This window comes from Poromitra crassiceps, assembly GCF_964638095.1.
Source record: "Poromitra crassiceps genome assembly, chromosome: 1".
In the NCBI taxonomy this organism is placed as follows: Eukaryota; Metazoa; Chordata; class Actinopteri; order Beryciformes; family Melamphaidae; genus Poromitra; species Poromitra crassiceps.
Genome location: NC_139623.1, coordinates 32,305,198 through 32,331,834, shown reverse-complemented (window position 1 = coordinate 32,331,834; position 26,637 = coordinate 32,305,198). Strand labels below are relative to the sequence as shown.

The following is a 26,637-nucleotide window of genomic DNA, read 5'->3' as shown; positions in this document are numbered from 1 at the left end:
CCAACTCCATAGGTGCGTTACATTTAATAAATCTTCATATTCACCACGGTAAAGCCATCCTTTAAACGCAAAAAAACGTGCCTTGCGCCTGCCTCGGGAAGATAGCAACATGGCTTTACGCCCCGAAATGCGCTTTACGCGAAATAGGCGTGGCGCAGTGGCAGAATAGGCCAGAATGGGCGTTTCGGCCTTAAATACCGGCCTAATGATATCTTCCCTCCTGCCATTAATTTAGCGCTTTGCGCTTTTGAAAACCAGGCCTTCAGTGCGCCGCGGATATTCCAGGCACAGCTTCTGCTCTGCTGATCTCAGTTTGTCCCCCTCTCTCTCTCTCTCTCACTCCCTTGCTCAGACAGGCACAAGTCCGATAGAAAAAATAAGTTGTTATACCGTACATAGTATAACAACATGAGTTGTTTCTAACATGACAGTTTTGAGCCCGTGACATTCAGAGGCTGTTGCATCATCCTACCTGTGCAGTGAAGGCGAGAGAAAACGAGATCATTCTGGCCAAACAAATGTTCACTGCCTGGCTTCCCTGCCACAGCCACACGTGAAATCTCCCAGCATGCATTGGGCTAATCCATTTCGATAATAAATAGTAGGGGTGGGGGAAAAAATCGATTCACCTAAGTATCGCGATTTTTAATGTCACGATTTTTTGGATCGATCTTTTATTCCAGAATCGATAATCGCAATTTTTTTTTTTTTTTTTGGGTGCTTGCAGTCAGGCCACTCACTGAACAGCAGGCCAGGCGCCGCCTACTGGTTTACTAGTGGTTTTATTACTTTATTAGTTAGTCTGAAGTAATAATTACACTTCAGGGTTAAAGTGGGTGCATCTCATTGTAAAATTGGACTTCAAACGGCCCAAATCTGGCTTCAAACGGCCCAAATTTCACGCGCGTTGGCCCATATCGGCCTGGCCTGCTTGGTATCTAATGCCCGGCCTGAATTATGATCCCAGTCCGCCCCTATTTTTAACTATATCGCCCAGCCCTACTCATGATATATAATATACAGTCTCTAGTGTATGATTCAACTTTTACCATGTTCTAATCTAGTGTAAAAAAGCAAACAAACTGAAAAAATAAAAGAAAAAAATAAACAAAAATCGCAATAAATCGTAATATCGAATCGCAATAATCGTAGAATCGCAATACTTAAGAATCGCAATATAAATCGAATCGGCACCCAAGAATCGTGATAGTATCGAATCGGGAGATAAGTGAATCGCCACAGCCCTAATAAATAGCATCCAAATTAGCCAAAATAGATAGAAAGGTAGATAGAAATAGATAGAAATAACATGTAATGTTACTAGGGATGCACCGATCGATCGGCACGTGACCGGAAATGGCCGATTTTCACGTGATCGGCCTCAATCGGTGATCTGCGCCGGTCACTCTTAACACGTTCACTGCCAAGGACGTGTTAACACGTTTTCAGAATCCAGCTGTTGACTGCCAAGGACGTGTTAACACGTTCTCAGAATCGATTTTTTTTTTTGACGGTGGGACGTTGATCTAACCCTTTTACGTCTCCTACACCAGAATTGGAGGTATTGAATGTGTATAATCTATTTTACCGACCCACTGAGTGTCGACATGTCTCTCCACAGTAGAAAGAGGCGACCCAAAACTGGAGGGAAAAGCGCGACGAAGCCGTTCTCATACTGTAAAATTGATGGCGAAAACGCTTTCACTTTCGCGCTGATGCACAGCGGTGGCAACGGTGGGGGGTTCCAAGAATAGATTGGATGCACACTTTGAAACACGCAGCATAAATATGACCAGAATCGCATCAAAGCTCTCAACCAAAACTCCACGAAACGAGCGAGTCCACCCAGACTTCCTCAAACAGCGGCCGCTCAAACAGGCAGCAGCCAGGCAGCAGCAACTTCGTTGTGACACGCCCGCTGGAGAGCCAGGGAGGCAGGAGGAGAACACACACGGAGGGAGGAGTTGGAAGCAGAGGGGGGTTTCCTGCTGTTATGGAGGAAATTACTGTTCAAAACTATTGTTTAGATGTCTGACTCTTACTGATGCCAAAAATGAATGGTTAAAGTGACTGTTCTATCGAATTTCACAAAAAGCCGTTTATCTCTGAATAATTTTTCTGACGCTGAAACCATGCTGTATTCAACTGCTAATGCTTACATAACTACTAACTCTACAAACTAACTCTTTTAGACAGAGAAAGCACACATTCTATTAGTTCTTTTGAGATATTGTGTGTTCACAAAATCTTAGCAGAAAAGAATCCTCGGGTCTTGAAAGATGAGCCAGAATCCTCAAAAAAACCCTCTGGCAGAAGCTAACTACAGTAAAAAAAAAACGTCTGGCAGTGAATGTGTTAATAGCCGATTCTGTGAGCCGATTTTCACATGACGTGCGCGCACCCCAAAGCACCGAGACAGGCACCCAGCCACCACACCACACACGCCAGCATACCTTCCTCGTTGTGGATTTTTTTCACCGTCAGTGAAGTAGACAAATCTCACAGTTTGTCACACATGCAAGTCGAAAATAAGCCGTGGAGACAGAGATGCGGCCGAGTCCCGCTCGGCTGGAGTCCAGTCTGAGGCTCGCTTCACCTCACTGGCCCCCCTCTCTCTGCTCTCTCTCCCCGGGAAGCGGTGCTCCAGCAGCAACCCGCCACCGCGCACAGCCGGCTTGGCGAGGTGAACGCGAGCATTGTGTCCAGTACAACCATTCCCCGACCTGCATTCTCCATTCCACATCAGCGCTGCTGCCTCAGCCTGTCAGTCATGTTGTAACGTTGATACAGGAGAGACTATTTGTTTCGTATTGCAATAGAACTACATGAGAACGACGGACATAATAATAAAAATGCATCGGACTCACAAGTGTGCAAGGATTTCTGTGCGTGACGATATTTTTTCGGATGGCAGATGAAAATACGCATACCAAACTTCGGACTGTGTGTAAACTCCGCCTGATATTCAGACTGAAGATCGTTACTGTAACTCATAAACTCATTTCCCCTCTACTCAAGAGGACTGGTCTGGAGCCAGTCTATAAACTCCTTGTCCATGGATCATTTTGATGTTCTGTTGCACCTGTTTTCTTTTGGAAAAGTAAATGCATGATAGCTGTGGGATATAGGCTATTGGATTTAATTTAATTTTTGTATTCATTGTATTTGCACAAAAAAGCTCTGTCCAGTAGCCTAACCTGGAACACTTTTATTTTGAGATGTGTTTGAGTGAGATGGTCCTACTTCATGCAAATGATAAGAATTGTTTATTTGTTTATTTGGATCCCCATTAGATGTAAGAATTGTTCTATGAATCTTAATTTTCAAACAAAGTTACAAAAATGTTTGTGTAAGCTGTCAATTGTTGTTTTTAGAAAAAAAAATCGGAATCGGCAAAAATCGGTATCGGCAAGTCAGACTATTCAAAAATCGGAAATCGGAATCGGCCAAGAAAATGGCAATCGGTGCATCCCTAAATGTTACCACAACATGCAATTGTAGAACATTTCAATATTGGACAAAATAAAATCGCGAAATCAAAACACAACCCTATGTGAAACATATATGTCATCCTGGGCCTATATATATCCCTCGTAGATTTAACGTGATTTAGATAAGTGACAGCATAACGCGGTTCTACTGTCATGTGCTATACTGTCATGTCTGCTCCAATAAATTGGCCCTACTTCACATTTAGTTTTACAATAAAAACACATTTCTTCAATGACTTTACATAATGTAGGCTATATTTATGTGCATCATCCTACCTGCAGCAGGGGAGAGAAAATGATATAATTCTGGACAAACTTTCACCAATCTAATCTCATCATAGGGATACGCTATTTTTTTCTAGCGATGCGTTTAGAACATTCTTTTCACTTTGATCTTGCTATAGTGTAGTGTATTTACATGCTTGCAGTATTTAAACTGCAGTTAGATTGGTTTGAGAAGCATAATAATATGGAATAATAGCCTATATATGGAGACAGACAGACGGGATGAAGGGAGGGGGGGGGAGCAGAGCGCTTGGCTTGTCTCTGGCTTTACTGGATTGCTCCGTGGAATTGGAGCTTAAAAGGCAAGCTTGTGACTCGTTTACTGCACTTCCCCAATGAGCAGACTGTGCATAATTTTACGCTTAAAAGACGTGGTTGTAATGCTTAAGGCTGCGTGTAGCGCCGACACCAAGATATCGAGTGGGCTGGTCCACGCCCACTGATCTGCGCTGCGCTGGGCGCTCAGCGCAGTTTATAGGCTGATGCAACAATAGGGGCCGTAGACTACTACGAGGCTCAAACTCAGAGATTCTGGTAGGCTAAATCAAAGCACTTTTAAGGATCTCTTAAACCCAAGCATTTTCAACTCCTTGATTATGTTTTCTAAATCTAAGCACTTTAAAGTACTCCAGACCCGTGGCAACCCTGAACTTTATGCACTAATTACTTTTTTTAAGTGCCCCCAAAATTTTGTAAATGCCCCCATTTTTTAGACAGTGGGGCAAAAGTTGCCCCCAAAATATTTTTTTTTAATTTCCTACACTGAATGTCAGATGCACAGATGCACTCTTTGCCATATTTTTGTCATGTGGGTCTGAAAATGTTGGAGATGTTGGAATTACAGACTTTAAATGTGGAGACCTGAGTTCGATTCCCTGCAGGAATGCTTCCATAATATTTTGTGTTGTTGGCTGTTAGAGTTAGTCTTATTAAACGTGTGATGTAAGCCCCAAAGAAAGCTTTAAAGCAGTGATATTCAACCTGAGGCTCTCGAGCCGCATGCGGCTCCCTTATGGGTAGTTGTAGTTCTTTTAAGTCCTACTTAAAAAAAACACATCTCAGAATTAATCAAATTTTTATTCTCAAGTCACATCAATCTATTACGCCCCAACCCCTCCACCGTCTGAACAACCAATCACAATTTATCTCAGGTCTGGCGCTTTTTGCAGGTGCAAGTGCAAACTCTGTCACACTGGGAAAACCAACTTAGCATGAAGCTAAAATGGCTAAAGAATGTAAGAAACGCAAATATGAAGAGGAATCCTCTAGCTAATCTAATCTATCGAACATTTAAAGAGGACTGGGAACTCAAGTTTTGTTGTTCTTTGTGTCCATGTATCTGTCTTCTTTGCCATAACATCATTTCACAATTCAAAAGGTCCAATTTGCAGTGCCATCACAAAACCAAGCACCAAAGGTTCAGTACCGACTTTCCAAAAGGTGGAGAGCTTTCAGGGATTTCAGGGAGGAAAAGGACATTTTTGGATTGTGCCTCTTGCAAAAAATATATATTAATGTCAGTGTGGCTCTTGTCTTGAGTAGGGCAAGGCTGAGTACCACTGCTTTAGAGCCTTCTAACACTGCTTTGGCTAATAGTCATATGGAGTGTCTTTAGCTGTAGGGTAAAAAATCATTTAATTAGTCCAGACTCCAGCTCAACACTATGTTCAGAGCCTAGTTCTTCTCTAACCTGCTTTTTTCTCTGCCTGCACCCTCTGTCTTGTCCTTGGTCTGTCCCCTTTCCCTTGCCATGGGACAGAGGAGGTGGCCAAGCTGCAGAAGCACCTGGCCCTGCTCAGGCAGGAGTATGTGAAGATGCAGCAGCGGCTGGCGGACACAGAGAGGCACTGTGCCGTCCTAGCTGCTCAGTCCCCAGGCCAGGGCCCCACCAACCCTGTGCCCGGAGACACCTTCATCAGCCGCCTGCTGGACATCGTGGGCGACCTCTACCAGCAGGAACAGTACAGGTGAGGGGGGTCGTCCTTGGGATGGATGAGTGACAGCTTTGGTAGAGGTTTTGACGATCCAGCAGTGCTACACATTTTATGATGGAGTTGGGTGTCTGTTAGCTCTGGGCAATATGGACAAAATCTATAATGGTAAATAGTAAATGGCCTGCATTTATATAGCGCTTTTATCCAAAGCGCTTTACAATCAGTAGGTAGTCTACATTCACCCATTCATACACCGATGGCGGCAGGCTGCCACGCAGGGTGCCTACACACCATTGGGAGCAAGGAGGGTTAAGTGTCTTGCCCAAGGACACAACGACAGCAGCTGGGAGGGAGCGGGGATCGAACCGCCAACCCTTGCGTCATTGGCCGACCCGCTCTACCTCCTGAGCTAAAGCCGCCCCATCATAATAATGATGATGATTATTTTACCAAATACCTCTATTGATATTTCAATACGCTAGGCAGTGTTTCCCCTACCATACAGGCCTGGCGGGCATATATATATATATATATATATATATATATATATATATATATATATGCCCGCGGGTCCATGAGAAACCAGCCAGGCGAGTCACCCGTCGCCCCTAACCTCATCGAGGTATGCTAGAAACAGGCCCCAGATAGTTAGAATTTTTTTAAGTGAGTTGGTTCTCACAGGAACCTGAGCCTCTCCATCCGTATAACAGAGATCATGTCTACATTAACTTTTGTTAATTGCAAACTTGCTGCTACAAGTTCAATTAAACAAGTTTCGCAAGATATTGTCCAGGCTGTTTTAATTTCAATTTACCCACATTGTAATTGTGTATTCACTGTATAATGCAATGTTATCTATTGATTTTATTGATTTGGAAATATGCACTATTGTGCTTAGGGGCCTGTGTCCACCTAGCGTCTTTTTCCGACGTTAAACGCTGGAAGTGCGCTGGGAAGCGCTGATCTCGGCGCACAATATACAAGGAAGCAGTCTGAAAATAATGTTAGTTCAGTGCGGTAGTAGCTTGATAGCTGACAGCTAGCAAGCTAACAACACATATAGGCTACGTTATTAAAAGCAGTAAGCACAACACTCACCAGAAATATTAAGTGTTTAGCCAATCTGCTCCCACAATTGAGCCTTTCTGTCTCTGTTGCGATAGTTTCTCCATATGATTAGTTGCCAGAAAAGGAGCACCCGACACCAGCGTCTTTCTGAAAAGTTAAATTATTCTCAGCTGGAAGCGCTGGGAGCCGGCCCACAAAAACGGCGGAGCGCTCTGAAAATAGACGCTGGGTGCAGCGCACTTTCTTTAGGTGTCCGTGTGCGCCGGCATACGCTCTCTCCTCATTGGAAACAACTGAAAAAAGACGCTGGACCTGAGGAAAAGACGCTAGGTGGACACAGGCCCTAATACTGTATGCTATTTAGATAAAAAAAAATGGTCCCAGCCCCTATATGGAAAAAAACGTCCTCTTACATTAGAAAAACAGAAATTCCGAGTATCCAGTTTATTTCTATATTATTGCAGACCTAGTCTTTCTTGTTTTTCAAATACAGTACTGTTGTCAGGACTAATGTTATCTTGGAAAATGGTTTCAGGTGTCTGATGAGTGTGTGTTGTTTTGCAGTGATCTGAAGGTGAAAGTGGCGGGGGAGGAGCTTAGCCTTAGTGCCCATAAGTTTGTGTTGGCTGCTCGCAGTGACGTCTGGAGTCTGGCCAACCTGGCCTCCACCTCAGAACTGGACCTGTCTGGTGAGCAGCCCTGGTGAAACACGATAGGATTAGTTCACTTCGCGCTAAGATGACAATTCAGTCATTATGTACAGTACTCACCCCCGTGTCAGTGGAAACACCACAGAGCTTCATAGGGCTGGCAATGAAACACACATCTCACTCAAACCTTACAGTAGCAAGCACAGCCATGCTGTCAAATTCAAACACGCATCTAAAGACCCCCACACATGCTCCGCAGTAAAACAGCTGTCCGCCCGCTGCCTGGTTGTTTTCCTATGGGGAGAGCGGTGCCTCCAAACTATGTGGCAGCGCTACACTTGGCATCGCGCACCGCTCGAATTTGCCACCAAAGTTCAAATTGTTTAACTTTGACCTATTTACCACTGAGCTCTCTCCGCTCTGCCTCACGGTGAGAGACAGTAGACAGTTAATATTACAAGGTCCATTATTGGAAACGGCTAACTCCGGTGAGGTTTTGGCCTTTCTGTCTACATTTCAATAAGACTGCCTGGTTGTTTTCCTATGGGGAGAGCGGTGCCTCCAAACTATGTGGCAGCGCTACACTTGGCATCGCGCACCGCTCGAATTTGCCACCAAAGTTCAAATTGTTTAACTTTGACCTATTTACCACTGAGCTCTCTCCGCTCTGCCTCACGGTGAGAGACAGTAGACAGTTAATATTACAAGGTCCATTATTGGAAACGGCTAACTCCGGTGAGGTTTTGGCCTTTCTGTCTACATTTCAATAAGATGCTCAGTTAGGGCAGCATGAACACAAGCACACTACTGATTGAGCTAGTTCTAAAAATGTCTATGCATTTCTTTATTTAGTGAAACCTATGTTGATTTTTTGTCATTTCGATCATGATTTACTAATGCAGCACATAAAACCTCTGAGTCATACTCCTAGTTTATCCCATTGTATCTAATAAATAAATATATTTATTGTTTTGGCCTTGTCCACTTTCTCCCTGATTACTCTGCGAATTGTTAACTTTATCACATGATGGTTATCCAGATGCCAAGCCTGAGGTTGCCATGGCGATGTTACGCTGGGCATACACCGACGAGTTGGAGCTTAGTGAGGATGATGCCTTTCTTATCGACTTGATGAAGCTGGCCAACCGCTTCCAGCTCCAGCTGCTCAGAGAGAGGTGAGCAGGGTCATCATACACTTCAATTGTACCTGTCATTTCTGTAGCTGCAATGTTACTGTTTTAATGCGTGCGGCTCAACTGCTTGAAAATACATTTGTGTCTCCATTGGGGCAGGTGTGAAAAAGGCGTGATGTCCTCGGTGAATGTCAGGAACTGCATTCGCTTCTACCAGACGGCTGAGGAGCTCAATGCCACCACATTGATGAACTACTGTGGCGAGATCATAGCCAGTCACTGGGTGAGTCGCTCCATCTCCAGTAGGCTTAAGTGGCTGATTGGGCAACTTAGGGTGTGCATGCACACATGTGTGGGTGGTAGCATACTTGTGTTGGGAGGTGAAGTGGTGGATGAATCAAGTGTAATTTCTTCAGAGATGTACAGAGAGAGCTGTTGGACCATGCATGGAAAATTATACATTATCAAACCATCTCAATTTGCTCTGCTATTGATTTTTCTGTCTGGATTATGTGACAGCCTACATACTCCTCTTCTGAACGTTCTTTCATGTTTGAGGCATCAGGTATAACCCTGGCATTTATTTAGGAGTGTGCATGCCACCTCTGTTTCTCAGAATCAACCAGTAGTTTCTAGGGATGCACGATAATTATCGGACCGATATATTATCGGTCGATATGGCCATTTTGCGTTATTATTTATTATTCTGATAATGGCCTTTTTCCAATAAATTAAAGCCCCATTCAGCAAGTTTTCCAAGTTTTGCTATTGGAGAAACTGCGTCCTCTGCGTGCAATAGTATCGATAACGATATCGCCGTTCAAAGTCAACAAAACACAGCGCCAGAAAGCTCTATGTACATGTTGTGACATCGGGTACTCACCATGTGATGAAATAATAATCCATAGTTCCGTGAAACAACATTTTCGTAGCAAATCCGAATCGAGTTACTTCCTGGTTTCCAGGAACATAACACTGCCGCTGTAGAGCGCATGCGCGCATCTTTTTTTTTTTTTTTTTTTTTTTATTGCCACGGGACGTGGCAGACAAACTGCTTAGTCCCAGGGCTGGCCAATGGAGGGCGGTGTGGGATAAATAAAGGCGAGAGTCTCCCTATTACAAGTCAATCTACCATGTCCTATGACTAAAAAGCTCTTATATTACATTAAAAAATGTCAAAAGTCTTACTGATTGGGGCTTTAACAGCCGATAATCATGCTTTGTTTTTGCCTTGGAAACGGAGCTATTGTTGTCGCACGCTCGTGACATCATAGATGCGACGCAAACATGGCTGCTGCCAGTTACCAGTATGTTGCTGTTTTTCAGTTTCAGATGATCAGAAAGCTATTGTAATTTGCAATCCATGTCCCGCACAGGTTCCGAGAGGAGGGGAAACCTCTAACCTTGAATTACGTTAAACCAAAGCTGGCGATGATGGAGCGGATTTGTTTGTTGTTAGCGAGTGTTAGCATTAGCATTAGCTCGTAGCGTGGCCTACACTTCAGGCTCGTCCGCTTGGCAGACAAACTGCTTGTGACATTTACAGTCTGTGGCTTGTGATCAAACAGCCCCGCAAAAGTACTTCATACTCACAGAACTGGTATAAACATATAGAAACTAATGGAAACCCCTTTACCCGAAATGAAATATCCAGGGATTGTGTATTTAACACTTTGAGTGCCACGGCCCTTGGGCAAAAGGTGCTGTACTGTGCCACATAGGCCGCAATGCATTTTAACACATTGAATGCCAGCCATGTTTTCATTCCTGTAGGTAAGTTGTGCCAGGGGTGTTTTTGACGATTCTGGCTCATTTTAGAACAGCCGAGGATTCTTTTCTGTTAAGAATTCATGAACACCAATCATCTAAAAATAACTAATAGAATGTGTGCTTTCTCTGTCTAAAAGAGTTAGTTTGCAGAGTTAGTAGTTATGTAGATATTAGCCGTTGAGTACAGCATGGTTTCAGCGTCTGGAAATTTATTCAGAGATAAATGGCTTTTTGTGAAACAGTCACTTTAACCATTCATTTTTGGCATCAGTAAGACCGTCAGACATTCTAAACAATAGTTTTGAACAGTAATTTCCTCCATAACAACAGGAAACACCCCTCTCATTCAAACTCCTCCCTCCGTGTGTCTTCTCCTCCTTCCTCCTAACAGCGGGCGTGTCAGAAGCGCGTTGTGCTGCCTGCCTGTCTGTCTGCGTGCCTGCCTGCCTGCTTGCCTGCGTGCGGGGACGAGTCTGAAATGGATTACTGTAAAATCGCCAAGCCATTTCCTTGAATGGCTTGCTCCCGCGGTGTGTGTGTGTGTGTGTGTGTGTGTGTGTGTGTGTGTGTGTGTGTGTGTGTGTTCGCGCGTTTGTTCCGCGGCTCTGGGGGGAAGAGATCTCTGTCCGTTCTGTGTGTGTGTCCGGGCTTCTGACTGTAAAATCGCCAAGCCATTTCCGCGGGAGGCGGCTGCTTTTGGGTCCCGTGGCTGTGGCTTCTCTCGGTCTCTGTCGCCACTTAGTGGTCGGTAAAATAGATTACACACATGCTCTTGCTCCAAATAGTTATCTCGAAGATGTAAAAGGGGTTGATTGATGTCCCACCGTCAAAAAAAAAAAATGTTTATGTAAGACGAGTTAGCTCGTCCTTGGCACTTAAGCGCTGGATTATGTAAGACGAGTTAGGTCGTCTCTGGCACTTAATGTGTTAAAACAGTCATATAATTTCTTTAATAATTACTATGTAAACACTGAACACGCACAAATAACGATGAGACTCTCTTCTATCACCTGCAAAAAAAAGTTTATTGATCCCATTTTCCGTTCTTTAGTTATGAGCCGGAGAAGATAGCTTGATTAGACCAAAAACAGCCCTTTTTTTCTACGAGCTGAGATAATGACCCTTTTGTGAAAGGAAGCATTTCAAGCACATCATTGACTCATTGCTAATATTTTCTGATGTAATGCTGCAGCTGCCTGGGTCTGTTGTATGCTGTAGTGTCCTGCGTGCCCCACCTCCCCCCCCCCCCCCCCCCCCCGTTGTGGGAGGAGTAGCTCTCTGCTCTGCTCGGCTCTGCTGTGAATGCGTTTGCTCTGCGTGTGCTCAGCAGTGAAAAGTCCGCTAGTCCAGCTTTTTTACACCCGCGTGTATGTCACCATGCTTCCAGTTGAGAACTCCACGGCTGATCATGCGAATGGACTGTTGCAGCGGACACGAGGTGCTCAATTGTGACAGCAGATTGGCTGCTGCAGGGGCACAGCTACGTTATGCTTCAATGAAGCAGCTGCATACGGACGGATGCGATGCGATTTCCTCTTCCCAAACGACTTCTTCTGTGTGTTTTACTCTATGGTTTTACTCCACTTTCTCTCATCTGGAGTGCGCTGTCGCCACCTAAGGGTTCTGTAAAATAGGTTAGACACATTCAATAGCTATCATATTGTAAGAGGCGATGTAAGAGGCATAGATCGACACCCCCCCGTCAAAAAAACAATTTCGAGTTACTGACGCCATTTGGCGTCGCTGGCAGCCTACGGTAAATTTCTAATGACGCCATATGGCGTCGCTGGCACTCAATGTGTTAACTTCAAAAAACAACTCGCTAACGTTAAGCTAACCGCACTAGCTTGGAGTCCCACTATAAGCCAAAGGGACTTTGGAGTTGAGCTAGCTGCTGCAGCTGCTGGACAGAGCCATCTAACAGAGCCAATAATAAGGAAAACAAAGGTGCAGTCGCGCACATTAGGCTACATACAAAGCATCAGTCAACATCACATAGTGTCTTTTCTTTAATCTAGTGGCAGCATTTTTCAGTAAAAAGTGAAACGACACAGATGGTTTATAGTGCCTGCCCCATTCATTGTGCCCAGGCTACAATTCACTGAGAACTGGAACGAATGCAAAACTGAAACAGATCAGTAACATGACAATAAGTCTAAATTACTATGCCTTTTGTCATTGTGTTTTATCTGCAGACTAAGCAGTCATTGGCTTTCCATTCTATAAAAGCCTTTATTTTTGTATTGACTATAATTGAGTGATACACTTTATTAAAACAATCATATTATATCAGAAGTTTTCTTTGTTTTGTGTTCACAGTGATGTCAGTTAGATTTGGTTAGGTCAGAGCTATGCTCACTACATCTGCCTTTTTTAAACCCCAGGTGTGCATAAAATACAGGTTAAAAACAAAAAAAATAATATTTTGATTATAATAATTATCGGTTTTCGTATCGGTTATCGGCCAGGAGAAGCAGATATTTATCGGTTTATCGTATCTGTTGAAAAAAAAATCCATAACGTGCATCCCTAGTAGTTTCTTACCTCAACTTGTGTTCCTCTGTGGGTTATTCTCCATCCATTTCCTCCCTTTCAATACATTGAAGTTATGTTTTCTCCTGAGTACCGTATGTCCTTTATGATATAATAAATCTCTTGAGGCCACGACCAAGCATTGGTCAAGGTTATGTTTATGACTAGGTTGTGGGGGGAAAAGTATCTGCCACCAGCCTCTCACACCTCAATGTGCTTTTTTCTGCCTTTATTGGTTGAAACTCTGATCACCGCTTTTCACTGTGCAGGAGAGTGAAGAACCCTCTGGCCAAAGTCTGTTATACATAGAAAAATATAAATAAGTGGCTTTTCTAGCTTGGTGAAGAAATTTGGTGATGCACAATTTTTTTTTTTTACCTTTAAAAAAAAAGTTAACCTTTTCCATCTGCTGGTTTTACCAAGCATGCCAATTCTGATGCTTTTCCCTGAAGTCTTTGTCTATTGATTGTCTCTTCCCAGGATGACCTGAGGAAAGAAGATTTCAGCACCATGAGTGCCCCACTACTGTTCAAGATGATCAAGTCCAAAACAGAGTATCCTCTCCACAAAGCCATCAAGGTTGAGCGGGAAGATGTCGTCTTCCTCTATCTCATCGAGATGGACTCACAGGTCAGATCCAAACGGCACTTTACTAACTGCTTAAAAATTCGCAGTTCATTACAATGTATCTGAGATTGGAATCAAAACACTTCTGTTCATATTTTTCTTAAATCTCCTGTTTTCAGCTTCCCAGCAAGTTGAATGAACTGGACAACAACGGTGACCTGGCATTAGACTTGGCGTTATCTCGTAAATTGGAGAGTATCGCCACAACTCTAGTCAACAACAAAGCTGATGTGGATATGGTGGACCAGAGTGGCTGGAGCCTCCTGCATAAAGCTATCCAAAGAGGTGTGGGGGAGGCACTACTTAAAGGGGGACTTACCCCCCCAGATATGTGACAAAACGGCATGCTGCTTGATTTGAAAAAACCTATGGGAAAAACCAAGAAAAGGCGGCGTAGGTCGTCCCCTCTTGTCTCACTATACTCTTTGGCTGTGCTCAGACAGGAAACTTCGGAAACGTTTTATCGGAAAACGACGCCATGACAGTTTGCCCACCGCAGCAAGAAAAACGTTATACGAGAGCTACAAAATCTTTATAAATATCAACAACTAGCCAACGCTGGTGGCCTGTATGGAAACAGCGTTGCTCAAAATGGTTGAAAGTTATATCAATTTGGTCATTCAGTGGCGAAGTACTTGCCATTGACTCCCATGTAACTCGTTAAAAGAGCCTGGTGACGCGAGCCAGCCGCAGCAGAGCACAATACGAGGCAGGACAAACCCTCTGCTCTGAACACGCTCTAAGTCTAATGTAATCACAATGGGAGATTTCTGCATTGAGGTAAACACGTTAACTTGTCCAACTTGTCCTCTAGAACGCTATGAAGTCAGTTTTTCATTTTCGTTTTTTTTTTTTTCGTGATTCTTGTAAAGGTGCAGTGCGCCATGTGAAAATCACCCCCTGCTTTTTCCTCTCGTTGAGCGCGAGACCAGAGCGGAGCGGAGTAGTTGCAGCTGGGCCGTACACACACAACATTCTCGACCCCTCCCTCCTCTCTTCTCTCTCTCTCTCTCTCTCTCTCGGCACAATTAATTGGTTGAGTGGTTCTCAATGTGGGGTCCGGGGACCACCAGTGGTCCTTGAGAGGATTCCAGGATTCTCTGTTATCTCTCAACCTATATGGAATTCTAGACAAAATCATATCTAGGCTACATTAAAAAAAAATTGCATAGGGCTCTATTTTCCCACAGACCTTAGGCGCAGAAACTGGCCTTAAATGCAAAAAAACTTGCCTTGCGCCTGCCTCTGGAAGATAGCAACATGGTTTTAGGCGACGCAATGCGATGTAGGCTAAACAGACGTGTCGCAGTGGCAGAATAGGCCAGAATGGGCGTTTCGGCCTTAAATACCAGCCTAATGATATCTTCTCTCCTGGCGTTAATTTAGCGCTTTGTGCTTTTGAAAACCAGGCCTTATTCATAGCGCCGCGGATATTCCAGGCACAGCTGCTCTGCTCTGTGCCTCTGCTCTCTGCTGTGCCTCTGCTCTGCTGATCTCTCTCTCTCACTCCCTCGTTCAGACAGGGACGCACAAGTCTGATAGAAAAAAGAAGGTGTTGTACCGTACATAGTATAACAACATGACAGTTTTTTATAACATGACAGTTTTGAGCCCGTGACATTCAGAGGATGTTGCATCATCCTACCTGTGCAGTGGGGGACAATAAAAGGCGAGAGAAAACGAGATCATTCTGCCCAAACAAATGTTCACTGCCTGGCTTCCAAAGCCACAAATGTGAAATCTCCCAGCATGCATTGGGCTAATCCATTTCGCTAATAAATAGCAACCAAATGAGCCGAAATAGATAGAAAGGTAGATCTAAATAATGTCTAATGTTAACACAACCTGCAATTGTAGAACATTTCAATATTGGACCAAATAAAACATCAAAATCAAAACACAACCCTATGTGGAACATATATGTCATATTGGGGCTATATATATCCCTTGCAGATTTAACGTGATTTAGATGAGTGACAGTGTAACGCGGTTCTACTGTCATGTCCTGCTGTGATGTCCGCTCCAATGAATTGGCCCTACTTCACATTTTAGTTTTACAATAAAAACACATTTATGCAATGACTTTACATAATGTAGGCTATATTTATGTGCATCATCCTACCTGTGCAGCAGGGGAGAAGAAAAGGTAGCAAAACGATATCATTCTGGACAAACTTTCACCAATCTAATCCTCATCATAGGGATAGGCTATATTTTTCTAGCTGATGCGTTTAGAACATTATTTTCACTTTGATCTTGCTATAGTGTAGTGTATTTACATGCTTGCAGTATTTAAACTGCAGTTAGATTGGTTTGAGAATAATATGGAATAATAGCCTATATATGGAGACAGACAGAGGAGATAAAAGGGAGGGGGGGAGATCAGAGCCCTCTGCTTTTCTGAAGCCGGACTGGATCGCTCCGTGGAATTGAAGCTGAAAAGTGAAGCATGTGATTCGTTTAGTGCACTTCCCCAATGAGCAGATAGTGCATAATTTTACGCTTAAAAGGCGTGGTTATAATGCTTAAGGCCGCGTGTAGCGCCCACACCAAGATATCGAGTGCGCTGGTCCACACCCACTAATCTGGGCTGCGCCTGGCACTAAGCGCAGTTTATAGGCCGATGCAACGATAGAGCCCCAAATCTCATCATATGGGGGTCCATTGCCCCAATGTGAACTATATGAAAAAGGTTGGGAATGATTTACAGCAACACAATGCCATTTAAAAGTATGAATGGCGGTGGACGGAGAATAAGGTTACTTTTTTATCCCATTTGAACTGTGCCACGGGGTGCCAACGCTAATTTTGTCAATTTAAAACATAACTTTGCATGTCAAGAAAGTCACAGTTGTAGTCAAACTGAAACATAGGGGTTAGTTTCGTATAAAAACTACATAGCTTGTGGAAGCTCGTTTCATGTCGCCGGTCTTCAGCTTTGCCGGTAGAGAAAGTGACGTCACTTAGGCGACAGTGTATGTAGTCTTTCTGATTTATAACTTCTGGTGCAACAGTTTGGCGACAAACTGCGACTTTCTTGACATGCAAAGTTACGTTTTAACTTGACAAAATTGGCATTGGCACCCTGTGGCACAATTCAAACGGGATCAAAAAAGTAGGGGTGCTCCGATCCGGCTAAGCCACGATCCGATCCGATTCCGATTCCTGGGGTCACGATCCGATTCCAGAATCGATTCTCGATTCCAACGATTCTCGATTCCAGAATCTAGAATCGATTCTCAATTATGTAGTTTTATATTGCAATAACACACAAAGGTAAATCTAAGACAAAAAATTACAAATGTATTAATGCTGAACTTCAAATTCAACTTCTGAAGTATTACAGTCAGGGCCTAAATTCATTTTGCAAACTAGGGGGGAATTCCCCCCTTATGTTCTTCAGATAAGATGGATTTATAGGCTGGGGGGGAACTGTAGACTTTGAGAAGGATTTATAGATTTTGGGGGGAATACATTAACCAGAGTTCTTAAGTGCAAGAGGTGGTGGCACCGTGGCAGTACAGTACACAAATGACATGAACATTTGGACACTTATTCAGCCGGTATCTTGCATGTTGCGTTCAGGTGCACTGTAAAAAAAAATATATATATATATATATATTTTTTTACAATACGAAGAAGAATCGATTCTTGGGAGTTTGGAATCGATCCAGGAATCGTGGCATTAAGAATCGCGATCCTTTCAGAATCGATTTTTTGGAGCACCCCTACAAAAAAGTAACCGTATTCTCCGTCCACCGCCATTCATATTTTTCGCAGTGCTGGTACAGGGAGAAAGCAGGAAGTGACGTTTCACTTTGGCTCTCTATAGAAATGTGAACTTTGCTGAGTGCTGAAAACTCTCTTGCTCCCCCTCCAGGTGATGAGTTTGCCTCCACTTTCCTGATCCGCAACTCAGCCCAGGTGAATGCAGCCACAGTGGGGGCAGTGGAGACGCCCCTTCACCTGGTCTGTTCCTTCAGCCCCAAGAAACACTCTGGGGAAGTGATGAGCGGCATGGCACGCATTGCAGAGGCCCTGCTCAAGACGGGAGCCAACCCCAACATGCAGAACAGCAAGGGCAGGTGAGTCACACTCGTGCAGCATTCACCCTCTAAAACGGTTGGATTGCATGAGTCAGGAGTGGCAATGATGGCTGCATTTGATGGCTTTTTGTTGCACCAGGGCCAACATTGACTGAAACAGTGTGATGATGCTTACATGGTGGCTTTGTTCTCTTCTATAGAACCCCTTTGCATGAAGCGGTGGCATCAGGCAACGAGCCAGTGTTCAACCAGCTCCTACAGTGCAAACAGTGAGTTGTATTTTAGAACGGAAGGAACCCTGGTCGTCTCGTCTTTGAACTCTGTTATCTGGCCTGATGTAACCTGGTGTTATCTGTCTGTCTTGGTAGGCTGGACCTGGAACTCAAGGACCATGAGGGGAGCACGGCTCTGTGGCTGGCCCTGCAGTATATCACAGTGTCTTCAGACCCGTCGGTAAACCCTTTTGAAGAGGACGCTCCGGTGGTGAACGGCACCTCGTTTGACGAGAACAGCTTTGCAGACCAGCTGATCCAGAGAGGCAGCAACCCCGATGCACCCGACACGGCCACAGGTACGGCTTCATAAACTCACTCTACAGGTAGTAGAGCTGTATGGAACTGTCGCTGTGCCTTTAAAGACCCCCTCCACTCAAAAATGTGCTTTTCTTCTTTTTCCTTCAGTTGAATTTATTTTGATCCATTTTTTATTGATTAAATTTTTAAACATAAAGGAAGAAAAACATACGAACCACAAACGTTACAATAAACACAAAATACAAAGTATGTACAGATCCACTCACAACATAACCCCCCTCCCCACAGGACTTCCCCACACATATAAATGGCTCACAGCACGATGTGTGCCCATCAATGTATACATGACTCAGCCCTCTTGCAGCCCATTTGAACAAATGAAAAACCTGACACAGGCAAAGTCAACATAGGAACAGTCTCCAACAACAATGAAAGAGACATGGAACCTAGCTATCATGACGATGCCCGCGGCCCCCATGCACGACTTCAACAAATGCATTCCATGACCAGTGTTGGGCAAGTTACTGTCAAAATGTAATATACTACATATTACTAGTTACTTTCATTTGAAAGTAATAAGTTACTTTACAATATTACTGTCTGTGTAGAGTAACTCATTACTTATTACGGTACATTACTTTTGCATTACTTTCACCAAAACAACAGCAGCAGCAGAATGACATCGCTGCCCTGGAACCATCCCGAAAGATAATGTCAACCGCATTGAAGTCAGTTTACACAATCCAAAATTCTAAATGTTATTCTTCTCCTTTGTGATTGTCATCTGTAGTGGTTATTTGCATAAAAACAGACAGTTTGATTAGGAAATTATTATACCTTTATTTAAATGTCCTTTGATTAAAAAAGAAATGTAACTCAATTTGTAACTTGAGTTAAGTAACTGGTATAATATTACTGAAATCCTATAAGTAATAAGTTATATTACTGAGTTACTGCTAAAAGTAATATATTACATGTAATATGTTACTTTTGTAATGAGTTACCCCCAACACTGTCCATGACATAATATTTTCTACCTTTGCGCCATGCATACGGGTCACCGACATCTCCATGACAGCCAAGTCCACTACCGAAGATACCAATTGTTCCAAAGGGAGAGTGTGAGGAGCCATCCATCTCTGAGCTACCTTTTTTTGCAGCAGTAACGCTCAGCAACAGCCAGCATCTCTGCCTCAAGGATTAATTCAATCCAGTAAAATCATTCAACAACAAAACAACAGGAGAAAAAGGAACAGTGACTCCCAGCACTGAGGAAATCTTCCTGGCAACTTCCCTCCGGACTACTTACATGCCTCAGTACCCAGAACTCGCACTTGTGAGTTAAATTCTGGTCAAATATTAGATCTGTGTTTGTTTTTGTTTTTTTGTGTATTTTTTCCTCAAAGCCCCTCCCCCCCCCAATTTCTCCCCAATTCTACTTGGCCAATTTCCCCATGCTGCCCCGGTCGCTGCTCCACCCCCTCTGCCGATCTGCGGAGAGACGTAGACTAGCACCATGCTTCCTCCGACACATGCGCAGCTGCCAGCCGATTCTTTCCACCTGACAGCGGGGAGCTTCACCAGCAGGACGTAGCACGTGGGAGGATCATGCTGTTCCCACCAGTTCCCTTCCGCCCCAAACAGGTGCCCCGACCGGCCAGAGGAGGTGCTAGTGCAGCGACTAGGACACATACCCTTAGTCCGGCTTCCCACCCGCAGACACAGTCAATCGTGCCTGTATGGATGCCCGACCAAGCCGGAGGTAACACAGGGTTACCATAAGAGAATAACATTGAGTTTGGCGTTAGTGGGCGTAACCCATAAGAGAGCGAGCCCCGTACCCTAGCGTTGTGTAGCAACAACACCAGAAGCAAGTCTAGCTTGTCCTTAAGAATAGGGGGTCTTAACACTGTAAGACATTTTCGTCATCCTCTTCCTGTCCTCTCCTCTCCTCTCTCCACCAGGAAACTGCCTCCTGCAGAGAGCGGCCCGGGCGGGCAGTGAGGCTGCTGCTCTCTTCCTGGCCACACACGGGGCAAAGGTCAACCATGTCAACAAATGGGTGTGTATTCACATTAGGCACATCTCAGACAAACAATGTCATTATTTCACTAAAGCAGAACAATTAAGTCACACATTGTTGATGGGCAGCAGGGTCACGTAGTCAGTATAGAGAAGGGGTGTCAAACATATGGTCCCGGGGGCCAGAATCGGCTCGCCAAAGGGTCCAATCTGGCCCACAGGATGACTTTGCGAAGTGTGAAAATTGCACTGACAAGTCAATACAATGTAATGCACTAAGAGGTACCAGGTTTCAGCAGCAAGTTAAATATTAAGTAGCCTATTAACTCATTCATGGCCAAAGACGTCTTTGACGTGTTATCAGGAATAGCCCAGAGGGCCAATGACGTGTTTGACGTGTTTTTGTTTTTATTAGTGCAGCGCGTAGTTCAAACACTTCCCCAGCCTGTGACATGTTATCAGGTCCCTAGCCTCAAAGACAAACAGCCGACAACACGCGATCAAACGCATACCGCAGCTGTTGTTTTGAAATGAGCAGGAGGAAAAACAGAAAACAGAGAAACGCGCTTCCTTGTAGAGAGGAGAAACGCCATTGAAACGCCCCTCGGCGCGCTGCACTGGTCGCCTTGCTGCAGGGCGAACCTGGATTGAGTTGTTCGCGGAAGTCAAACCCGTGACGAACATGATCGATCCGGTTCCAGCGCCTGGTCCCAAAGCCAAGCCGGACCCGTTCCTGTGTCGCAGCATTCGTCCCAGCCCGAACGAGAGGAGGAAAACGAAGCAGAGGCAGAGGAGGCTAGACGCTGATCTCAGACCAGTTTGGTGGTCCCCTCCTATGCTAATTTGCGGGGGAAGGAGGTGCGATCCAGCAGCAGCTGTCGACAGAACTCTCTCTGTGTGTGTGTGTGTGTGTGTGTGTGTGTGTGTGTGTGTGTGTGTGTGTGTCTGTCTGTCTGTCTGTCTGTCTGTCTGTCTGTCTGTCTGTCTGTCTGCACACTCACTCACACTGAGTAAACTGTATTGTTGAATGTAAAAAAAGCACTTCATGTATATATACAGTATATATATATATTTTTTTTTGTCATTTGTGTCATAATGAATAATATTTACATGTCTGATGTCAATACAGTTCAAAATAAAAGAATTGAGAGCGAGTTCTGCCTGAGATTGTGTCGTTTACAAAAATGGCCTTTTCTCCTGTTTGTCTTCTCAGAGAGACCTTTTTGGTGAAAACAGGGTGTATATAAATGGCTACAAGTAGAGTACAGAACATGCTAAAGGATGAGTCACCTTTTTCATCCTAAAATAGGCACTTAAGTGAATGATTTGGTGTCTGCCCTGGTATCTGTCACCTATTTAACTATCCATGACTTTGCATCCTTTAATAAGAGTCTAATTACTATGTCTTTTGTCATTGTGTTTTATCTGGAGACTAAGCAGCCATAGGCTTTCGGTTGTATTAAAGCCTTTATTTTTTGTATTGAGTGATACACTTTACTAAAACACTCGTATCATATTATAATACCCCAGGTGTGCATAAACTACAGGTTAAGTAAAGACAAAAATGTGAAATTATTATTGATTATCGTATCTGTTATCAGACAGGAGAAGCAGATATTTACGGTTATCGTATCAGCTGAAAAAATCCCCCCCAAAGTCTATAAATCCCCCCTATCTGAAGAACATGAGGGGGGAATTCCCCCCAGTTTGCAAAGTGAATTTTAAGCCCTGATATATTAATTGTATGTCCCCACAGCATCTACAATGTCCCAATCCTGCCCACCCCCCTCCAATTTCATTCCTTGGATGACAAAATTAGCATAAAAAAAGCCTGTGTTACCACCTCTGAATGTCCACAGTTGGAACTTCCAGTTTTACAGAGGAATCTGTATCACATAGTAGGCCTGAGAACTTGTCTAATGAAAATGGGTAAATTCTCATGTGTTTAAAAAAAAGTTGCTTCTTTCTTTGCCCTTGTCTACAGGGTGAGAGCCCGCTGCACACAGCCTGTCGCTCTGGCCTGGCGAGCTTGACAGCAGAGCTGCTCCAGCAGGGAGCCAACCCCAACCTGCAGACCCAGAAGGCCCTGCCTGATGATGCCCAGGGTGTGGCCCTGCAGAGCCCCCTCCACATGGCCATCGCTCACAACCACCCAGACGTGGTCTCTGTCATCCTCGAGCAGAAAGGTCAGCATGTCTGGGGGAGTTTGAGGGACTTTGTAGGAACGCACTTGTGTTGTTTTAGTTGCGTGTAAAGCTAAACTACCTTTTGGATGGATTTCCACACTTGTTGCACTTGAACGAAGGTTAGGTGTGTAAAGCATTGTCTTATACCACTTTCATACCGACGAACAGGGTCACTTGAGCCATGTTCAACATGTCTTTTGGCACTTCACACCAAGTCAGTCAACACGGGTTAATCCCTGGTCATGACAGCTCCGATAGGATCCGGGTCACCACCCGGGAGAGATGCATAACACTTAGCATAAGCTATTGGCATAACAAATGGTGTGGTGCCATTCACACCGAAATTAACCCTTGTCCAACCCACCTTTCAAGGTGGGTTGGACAAGCCAAGTTCAGGGTTAACCCTTTCATACCCAAAATCAACCTGGGAATAATAACCCTGTTTGGACCCTTGGTGTGAAAGGGGTATTATATTGCACTACATGCATGGTCCATCCTTGAAGTTCCTCAAATGTATGCATAATAATTGGTGCTTCCTAATTCTGTATTCCTTGTTCTATTGCAGCCAATGCACTTCATGCCACCAACAACTTTCAGATCATTCCAGACTTCAGCCTCAAAGACTCCATGGACCAGACTGTGCTGGGCTTGGCCCTCTGGACAGGTACACTGAAACAACATGACACCTCCATTTGTGGTAAAATGTCTCTGGAGTGGATAAACTGGTTGCAAATGTGCATAGTGACATGATGTAATACATAACATGTATAATGTTCCCCATCAGGTATGCACACCATAGCAGCTCAGCTGCTGGGTTCAGGGGCTTCTATCAATGACACCATGTCCAACGGGCAAACCCTGCTGCACATGGCCATCCAAAGACAGGACAGCAAGAGCGCCTTGTTCCTACTGGAGCATCAGGCTGACATCAATGTTAGGTACAGTAACGCCTGGGTTACACTGCAGCTGTAAATCATTTTGTCTTGCTGCAAACTGAGTCATGAGGTTCTTGCATGGAAATATTTACATGTAGACACAATTTTTGATTGTACAATTCTAAAGCAAATTTGTGTTTTAACTTTGATTCCTGACAAAATGTTTCATCATAACATTTCACTGAGAGCTAGCAAAAAAGGGGAAAACAAGCCATTAAAGTGTATGCATATATTATCTACTCTGAATAAGAACAAATCCAACACATGTGATACCTTCATTGAAACTTAACACATGCAGTGGAATGGTGTAGGATTAATGTGATGCTTGCCTAAAATGGGACTAGAGGCGGTTTAGGAGAAGGAAATCATTTTTCTAAAATTATATAATTAGAAAGGCCTCCTGAATGGCTAATAATTTAATCAATTAATTTTCTCCTCATTCCAGGACCCAGGAGGGTCAAACAGCACTGCAGCTGGCCATCAGCAACCAGCTGCCCCTGGTGGTGGATGCCATCTGCACGCGGGGAGCTGATATGTCTGTGGCAGATGAGAAGGGCGACCCTCCGTTGTGGCTGGCCTTGGAGAATGGCTTGGAAGATATTGCATCCACACTGGTGAGAGAAATGCATACAACACAACCAATTTAGAGGTAATAGGGCCATTCTGATTCATCATGAGTAGTTTATTGAAGATAAAATTAAACTTAAAATGACAATGATGCAAGATCTCTCCAAAGTGATCTCTCCAAAGACTCTGTCCTTTTCTAGTAATTTAGTATATACAGTATATATATATATATATATACACACAGCGTAATATATATGTATATATACATATATATATACTGTATATGTATGTGTGTGTGTGTGTGTGTGTGTGTGTGTTTTAGAGATGCGCGGATTTTTATGCCACCCTAATCCGCGTGTATGCATGAACCATCCGCCTGCCATAAATCCGCGTAAATTATTTCCTACTATTTATAGATCCGCGCCCGCTGTGCACCCGACATTTGACAATGCTATAAATGGGCGATTTGGGTAGATGAACTTACTGTTTCTGCTGCTGTTGGTGCAGTCGACTCCAAATAAACGTCCATGCTGTATTATAATCCAGTCCAGCACTTGCCCATGTAGCATACTAGGCTAACGCTATAGCTTTAAGTTTAGATCAAGACTGGATTGAGCTGTATGGGAAAATAATACTATTTTTTCACGCGTTGCGTCTTCTCTTCCAATGTGTCTTTTTTTTTTTTTTTTTTTTTTTTTTTTTTTTTTTTTTTTTTTTTTTTTCTTTTTTTTTATTGATTCATTCCAAAGCATACAGTCAACAAGCATACATTAAACATCAATACAGAGTATGCTACTTCGATAGAAACAAAATAAATGAACAAAACAAACAAACAAACAGGGGTATCATGTTAGAATAAACTCAGGCATTAACAAAAATATTTAAATCTTTACAAATATTCACAGTTTTTAAGGCTTTACTGTTCTTGAGATCACATAAAGTTTTAATGTAATGTCCAAATTCAACTTTGAACTGTTGGATGTGCGGTTTCTTGGTAGCCCACTTGCACTTATGTAAATAGTATTTCCCATATAAAATAAAAAGGTTCAAAATAAATAATCTTTTACACTCAATATCACTCTTTTCATAAAAAAATATAATGTCTCTTTTTTCTAAGTGAACAGTTGGACCAGTCAGCTCCTTGAAGAAACGCTCTATCTCTATCCAAAATAATTTTGCACATAAACAATCAAAAAATAAATGACATATGGTCTCAATTTCAAGATTACAAAACACACATATTCCATCAATATCAATCCTGAACCTTGAAAGTACCTGGCTAACAGGATAAATCAAATGTAAAATTTTAAAAGAAACTTCTCTAATCTTGTTGGTAACACAATACTTCTTATTGATATTCCAAACTGCCTTCCAATCAATATTCTCAAATCTAGAATTCCAGAAAAACTTGGCAGTAGGTGTTGTGGACTCCTGACATAATTTCCTAATGAACTTATTAGTACATTTTTTGTCTGTGAAACATATACCATCTACCATAAGGTTACCATTAACTTGTGGATTCAAATCAAGCATCATACTTCCTTGTAGTAACCTCAAAAGACCGGCAGGTATTGCGTCAAAGACAACAGCAAACTCTTTGGGCGTAACTGGAACTCCGTATTTTCTGAGGAATTCTGCATAAGTAAATAGAAGTCCATCTTCATTTAGTAATTGTGCCACCAACAAAATGTTATTTTTAACCCATTTATCAATATACAGTGTTTTATTTTTGAATCTAATATATTTATTATTCCAAATTAAACATCTATGGGGCGAAAAATTGTGTTTATACATAAGTAACCAGGATAATAATACTTGTTTATGGTAGTTTGACAATGTGACAGGGATCTTATTGATGTCAAAATTACAATGCAGGAGGAATTCAATACCACCTAATTTTTCAAAAATAAGTTCTGGAAAAATGTACCACAGTTTATCTTTTCCTTTCATATAATTTTGTATCCACTTGACCTTGAACGTAGTATTTGAAGTACCAAAATCTAACACATTGAGACCCCCTTCACAATATGTATTACAAATCACACTCTTTTTTAAATAGTGGGGTTTATTCCTCCAAACAAAATTAAAGAGTCTTGTGTCAATCTGTTTAACTATTGCCTGTGGGACATCCAATACCATTGCAGTATATACCAACCGTGATAAACCTTCACTTTTTGATAACAATACACGGCCATTTAAAGATAAATCTCTCATTAGCCAAGAACCAAATTTCTTATTGATCTTCTCAATCAAAGGAGGGAAATTCAAATTCACCCTTTCATCTTGATTTTTACATATTTTAATACCCAAGTATGAAATTACATCTTTTATGGGAATACCACATATTTCAACCAAATCATGCGGCTTATTTTTTAAAGCAAAAAGGTCGCATTTTTTTATATTTAAAGTTAAACCTGATACCGAAGAGAATACAGCAAGGCAATCGATAGCTTTTTTAACTTCTTTTTCATCCTGTAAAAAAATTGACGTATCATCTGCTAACTGACAGCATTTTAATTCTTTCCCGGCTATTTGAATGCCTTTGAAATGGTCTTTTTTAACGTGAAGTGCCATCATTTGCATGACGAGTAAAAATAAGAAAGGAGCAGCCGGATCCCCTTGTTTAATCCCTCTCCCGATATTAAATCTAGGAGTGGTTCCATTTGATAATTTAACTGAACTATTACAGCCTTCGTATATTGTCTGGATTGCACGTTTGAAATAACTGCCAAAGCCAAAGAAGTCTAAAGTATCAAATAAAAATCTGTGCTCCACAGTGTCGAAGGCCTTATAGTAATCCACAAACAAAATATAGCTATCATCATCAATTAACTCGCTATAATCAATCAGATCTAAAA

At 42.9% G+C, this 26,637-nt stretch overlaps 1 protein-coding gene across 1 annotated transcript in view; it reads left to right on the top strand.

Annotated features, from left to right (window-relative positions):
* Positions 1 to 26,637, top strand: part of ankfy1 (ankyrin repeat and FYVE domain containing 1) — a 59,024-nt gene that overhangs the window by 3,760 nt on the left and 28,627 nt on the right. Inside the window, exons 2-15 of the mRNA XM_083636160.1 lie at positions 5,536 to 5,743; positions 7,343 to 7,467; positions 8,468 to 8,603; positions 8,721 to 8,844; positions 13,344 to 13,493; positions 13,610 to 13,775; positions 17,371 to 17,575; positions 17,737 to 17,805; positions 17,905 to 18,107; positions 20,034 to 20,131; positions 22,076 to 22,277; positions 22,843 to 22,941; positions 23,062 to 23,215; positions 23,658 to 23,826. Coding sequence (XP_083492286.1) covers positions 5,536 to 5,743; positions 7,343 to 7,467; positions 8,468 to 8,603; positions 8,721 to 8,844; positions 13,344 to 13,493; positions 13,610 to 13,775; positions 17,371 to 17,575; positions 17,737 to 17,805; positions 17,905 to 18,107; positions 20,034 to 20,131; positions 22,076 to 22,277; positions 22,843 to 22,941; positions 23,062 to 23,215; positions 23,658 to 23,826 — 2,108 coding nt within the window. The remainder of the gene's footprint in view (positions 1 to 5,535; positions 5,744 to 7,342; positions 7,468 to 8,467; positions 8,604 to 8,720; positions 8,845 to 13,343; positions 13,494 to 13,609; positions 13,776 to 17,370; positions 17,576 to 17,736; positions 17,806 to 17,904; positions 18,108 to 20,033; positions 20,132 to 22,075; positions 22,278 to 22,842; positions 22,942 to 23,061; positions 23,216 to 23,657; positions 23,827 to 26,637) is intronic.